Source organism: Melopsittacus undulatus, chromosome 7 (genome assembly GCF_012275295.1).
Source record: "Melopsittacus undulatus isolate bMelUnd1 chromosome 7, bMelUnd1.mat.Z, whole genome shotgun sequence".
In the NCBI taxonomy this organism is placed as follows: domain Eukaryota; kingdom Metazoa; phylum Chordata; class Aves; order Psittaciformes; family Psittaculidae; genus Melopsittacus; species Melopsittacus undulatus.
Genome location: NC_047533.1, coordinates 33,252,760 through 33,258,759, shown reverse-complemented (window position 1 = coordinate 33,258,759; position 6,000 = coordinate 33,252,760). Strand labels below are relative to the sequence as shown.

General features: G+C 39.0%; 1 protein-coding gene across 1 annotated transcript in view; it reads left to right on the top strand.

The window, feature by feature from the left end:
- FAM149A (family with sequence similarity 149 member A) overlaps positions 1–6,000 on the top strand; it is a 28,808-nt gene continuing 22,808 nt past the window's right edge. Inside the window, exons 1-2 of the mRNA XM_013129071.3 lie at positions 1–64; positions 152–314. Of these exons, the coding sequence (XP_012984525.3) occupies positions 1–64; positions 152–314 (227 nt within the window). The remainder of the gene's footprint in view (positions 65–151; positions 315–6,000) is intronic.

The window sequence follows — 6,000 nt, the reverse complement described above, 5'->3', positions numbered from 1 at the left end:
ATGAAGGTGGCGGCTCTGGAGCTGGGCGCCTTGCTCGCCAAACTGCGCCGCATCCCGGCCACGCCGGGGCCCCGCGCCACGCCGATCCCCGGCCCGCGCCCGCTGTCCTGCGGCTGCGGTCCGGGCAGGGCGGTGCCGTCGGGGGGAGAGGGCGGCCGCCCCCTGCGAGCCACACCTGCCGCGGAGGACAAGGAGCCCGGGGGCCGGGAGGGCGCCAAGGCCCTGCTCATCACCCTGCCCCATATCGGGGAGGAGGTGGCGATGGAAGAAGGGAGTGACGGCCGGGAGACAGCCGGCAGCCCGCAGCGCCCTGCGTGAGTGCGCTCCTGAAACACGGGGGTGGTGGTGGTGACGGTGTGTGCGCGCCCCCCTCCCCTGGGGCTTCACTCAGCCTTTTCGGCCTCTGCTTGTACTGAGAGGTACTGAACATCTCCCCGTGCTTGAGTTTCCTTCCCTCAGGGGTATGCTGAAGGTAGGAAGGTGCACCTCCCAGGAGCAAAATGATGGATTGCACGGGAGTTGTTTTCGGTGCCTGGAAGAAGCAAATAGCTGGAATGTGCTCAGTGTCGCGCTTGGAAGGCTGGCGGCTGTATGCTGGGGGAATAGAGCTCAGAACCCGGTCCCGAGGGGCGCAGCGCCTCGGGCTTGCAGGGGAAGCGCAGCAGGTGTCGAGCTTCTGTAGGACCTATACAGGTACCTCAAACGAGTGTAGGAACTGTAGCAAAGCCTGTTCCGGGGCTGCAGCTGTGCATCAAAGCAAACATTTCAGTCACTGCCTTGTAAAAATAACTGTCGTGAAACTTCGGATGCCTCTGTTTAATCTTCAGGCTACACCCTAAAACGTTTAGGTTTTGATGAAGATAGAAGAAACATGGTAAGTATGGGTGCTGTAGGATTCAGTTGATATTTTGCTAAAGCAAAGGTATAGTAAAGCAGAAAGTGGCTTCTTAAAGCAGAATAGCTTATTAAAGTGAGCTAATATTTGTATTATTGTATTGGTGGAGTGAAATAAGGTTACTGTGCATGAACATCTAGTTGCTGCTTGTAGAACTGAACAATGCTTGTCTTTGATATTGCTGATAATCAGAAAAACAAATTCTGCCATGTGTTGATAGGAATGAATATATTTTGAATTTAGGTTTTTAAATCATCAGGACTGAACTCTCTTTAGTAACACTGTTAAACTGTCAGATGGATTTTATAATCTCTACTTTTAATTTGTTCTATGTAGCATAATGCTTACATGATATGACATGAAAGCCAGTCTCTTGCTCTTCCCTGTCAGGGAAACTATTCCTCAGGATCCATGGTCATTCAAAGTTAGAAGGCAATGTAGAAGGTACGTTAGAAGGCAAGCATCTATTTAGTCCTTTTAGAATTAGCTTATGAGTCTAATGTCTGTGAATGTGGCTGATCTGTTTTTGAATGTGCTAGTAGTGTTTGCTTCTGCAAGCTTTAGAATCAACAGTGTCTTGAAAGTCACTGCCTGCTCTCTTTTGGAGAAAAAAAGAATTCTTTTATGCCTGTTTAAACTGAGCTGCTGTTTCAATTGGTACTTTTCAGTTCTGTCTTGGAATCCTTCCTGATGTGGTAGAGTGTTTTGTTGGTAGCTTTGGTTGTATATTAAATCCATGATCACTACTCCAGGGTTGCTTTCTGGACTGTAATTACTAGTCACAATGTCAACATCATGTAAAGGTGCTTTTGATAGTTTTCTGAGTGTTTTTTCCAAGATAACTATTGACAATACATATTTGTAAATACATACTTATACCTAAATATAAATTAATTTTAGCAAATAGTAAATTAATTGAAATATTATAGTTGCTAGATAACTAAGCTATGTAACACTGGGAAAATAATACAAGTAGGAACACAAACCCTCACTGATGTACTTCTTTTATTTCCCCCTACGGACATCTAATGTCTTTGGTTTTGTTTCAGAAGAAATTGTAAGCTCCTTCAGGCTTAAAAGGCTTAAACTTTCCCACATTTGTGTAGAGAAGCCTTGCTGGAATAGGGAGATTAATCTGGTTTGAAGTGTATTGACAGAATTCTGTTTAGAATGTGTTTGATGCTTTATATAAACAATACTAGAACTGAATCAGTGTCATTTGCCTATAATTTCCCACTAGTTGTTTCTTTTGTTAGTACAAAAAAATAAAGCCCAGTACAATGCTGTATGAGCTGGTATTCCTGTTGAAGTGCTGATGACTTCTATCATAAAAATAAATAAATAAATAAAAATTAAATTCACTCTTAGGACAAACTAACTGATTTTATTGAGATTAAGAAGAAATTATGTATATTAAAAATGGTTGTGTGCAGCAAAATGCTTATTTTGCCTTGCTATTAAAACACTTGTAACTGCTATCCCCTAATTATCCTTTAACTGTTATACTTTCGTACACATGGAGGCATTTCAAATATTTTATTCATAGCACTTGAGCTTATTCTGATAAGGTATTGTCTGCCTCCAAAAAAAAAAAAAACACAAAAACAAAACCAAACCAGAAAGATGTAGGAGAAATAAGATACATTACTTTGACAAGGAAAGTCTACACCTCCACATTAGCATTTTTTAATTAGATGGTTTCACTTAAGCTTTTAGAACAAACATCTTAATTAAATATTGAAAAGTATTCGTTGCCTAGAGTTCAGATTTGAATTTGTGAGTTACAGAATATGATACTATGTTGTTGATAGTAACATGTAGGAGGCTTTTGCTTACCCAAAGTTCCTCTGTGACAAGTGTTATTGCTGTTTAAAATGTTTCAGAAGACATCAATAGCCAGTGTACTTTCATTCACAGCAATTTAACTAGGAGTAATTGGTTAAGAAATAAAAGGATCTGTTTCATATCTTACTATTTTCTTCTTTTTTTCTTAGGTGCAGACAAGCAATTAAAATACACTGAAAGTGCCAAGTAGTGAAAATGTGACACTGGCTTCTTCTTATCTTTCCCATGTATTCTCAATTTTCTGAGCTCTGCAGCTACCAACAACTGATCCTAGTACTGTGTAGGACCAAGCTACAGCAGTACTGTATGATTTCACATTTACAGCTTATTTACATAATGATTTCATATCTGTCTAATCAAATTGAAGGTGTGATAGTGAATAAATCTCTTCAAATGGAGAAAAAAAATCCACATTTGTTACTGCTTGAAAAAATATATTCTGCTATATAAGATCATGGAATTCTTTGGGAGAATAGTAAAATAACTTACAGTACACTTACCACAGTATGCTGGGGATGCCAAAATACAAAGTTTCCTTTTCTAAGAAACATTAATGCAATCCTAAGATCTTGCAATAGCTAAAGGAGACAACAGCCCTTAGCTGATCTAAAGGTACATCAGGATAAGGTTTAAGGTACATGGTTTAGGAGTGGGTAATAGTTTGTAGAAATTAATTGCAGTGCTCTCCATTTTCAGGATAATTCTAACACATGGAAAATGTGTTTGTGAGCTTGGCGTGAAAGGTGTAGTTTTATCTGTGACGTAAAAATGTCACTGTCTTCTGCCAGCTTTTATTTCTTGGTAGCTCAAGTTTTGGCCTTCAGAATGATTAACTTTGAAAGTATGGGCATGAGTAACTTGATGAGCTGCAGCAGAGAGTGGAAAGTCAGATTCTCTGTCTCCTGTTTTAACCACTAAAAGCAGTAGATCTCTTTCATGCTGTAAATGCATACTAACCTAGATAGAGCATTACAGTGTTACTTAGCTGCTCATTTCCATTGTCGTACTGATCTAAAAGAGTAAACGTAGTAATGCAGTCGTTTTTTCATTGCCAATAAGTGTAAAAGAGCTTAGAGGAGAATTTTAATTTGACATGATACTTTGGAAGTCCGTAAAAAATACGGGATTATGCATGTTGAGATTAAACCAGTTCTATCGCACATTATCAACATGGCTACCATAGCCTGTAGTTTTTACTCACTGAAATGTGCCTCAGCTACCTAAGCAGTGCAAAAGTAAAGCATAATGGAAACTTTTCTGCACCAAAATGTGAATCCCCGTGGATTGTTTATTACAGGTTATTATGGCACATGACACAAAGAACCCAGCCTTTTTGTCCTGCTTTCTATTTTACAATGTATTTCTAGTGCCTTTCATGTTCTCTCAACTGGTTTCCTCTCATTTTCATGCTGTTTCCCCTCTTTCTCCTGCTTACTGCCTTTCATAACACTTTCTGAATGACTGATAGATTTTACACCCTTACTCTTCCCTCTCCTGACTAGTTGTGCTGAACTACTAATAGTTTTTAAAATATGTCCTCCCTTAGCCTTATAGATTCCTCTGTATTGATTGCTTACTGTATTTTTATTTGCTATCCAAAATCATGATGTTAACATCAACAACCACCAGAGGTTTTAATGAATGGTTTAACCCTTAAATTTTGCTTTCTTTATTATCTTTCTATAACCTGACAATAAAGTATACATCATCCTGTACTTTTCTGTTTTTTTTCTTCCTATGTTCCTATGTTTTTTCTTCCTATGCCTTTCTCTGTTCACCTGTGTATAGACACAGAGCTTAAATGCTGCATCGCATGTTTATTCAGTTCATAGGTGCTAACATGAGGTGAAAGCTCATTAGCTGCTGGTTGATATAGTGTCCCAGAGGTTTCAGCCAGCAAGGAATAGAGGATTAGCATAGTGACTCTATGGCACTTCCTAATTATCAGAATTTGGCAGTTTGCATGAGGGAATTCTTGTGGATGTGTAGCAAGAGATTATCTAATTAAACACAATCCATCACCAGTGTGTAATCCCTCTGCTCTGGCTGACACACCTCTTTCAGTATATTTACAAACTGAGCACTTGTGTGTTAAAATATGTGAAATATGCTCTTTAATGCTTCCTGGTGTGAAAGAAAAACATTGGAATAAGGATGTGTTGCTCTGGAAATTTATTGCAAGATTGTTTAGTACTTGAGATAAGCACTGGAATGGACGTGTATACTGTACAGGCAGCATTTCGATTGCGTCCTTATTTTGGTTTCTTATAGCTACAGAGTTGGAGGGAGAGGCTTCTGCCATGTAATAGTTTGGCAGAGTATTGGAGCACTTGCTGATGTTGATACTAAATGTTAATGGCAACCTGGAAGATGAAATAGAGTATTGAGCATTATCTGGTGGCTTAAGTCAACATAAGCAAAAGTACAGTTTTGGTTGTTTAAAGAAGAGCCTAGATGTGCTGATTATCTTTTTAACATTATAAACTCAGTGTCTTGACCTCACTGCGGAATTCTTTAAGATATTTAAAACTGGGACTGTTGAACAACTTCATTGCTTGAAATTAAAGTTGTTCATAGTGTAAGCAGGCAAATAAACCATCCATGTTACTTTGTGGCAGCTGTAGTGATCTTTAAAGATCAAGAAATCTGGAAATTTCAACGGAAAGGGTATTTTTTATGGAAGGCAAAGCAAGCCTTAAATAGTTTGGGGGTTTTGTTGTTTTGGGATATTTTTTTTGAGGAAAGTGGTTGAGGTTGTGGGATAGATGAGAGGTTGTTTCTTTTTTTCCCCCAGTAGTGCTTTCCTTCCAATCCACCACCATGGAAGTCATGCTATGGCAAGGGTAGAGAAGAAGTTTCATGTCCTCAGATTACAGAAGCTTTATAGACAATGATGTGACATCTTGACAACTCCAGCCAGGGGTGTCTGTTGTCCTAGAGGAAGGAGAAAGTTACTTAGTATACCTCAGCATATACAGACTAAGGTTTCCCCACACTTGCATTGCTTTACTTTGTACTGCAGAGCTGTTGCTGTACAACATTTCAAAGACCTTTTTTATTTCTTTTTTTTTTTAATTCAGTGTTCAGAGAAGAGAAAGTTTTGTTTCTGTTATGAATTATTTATCATATGTCCAATATTCTTCAGAGGGTAATAAACAGAATGAAAACCTGTTCTGATCTCTGATGTTATACTGTTGAAAGAAATTGGTTCTGAAAAGGTATTAACTGAATTACCAAATGTACATCAGTAACAAGATTAT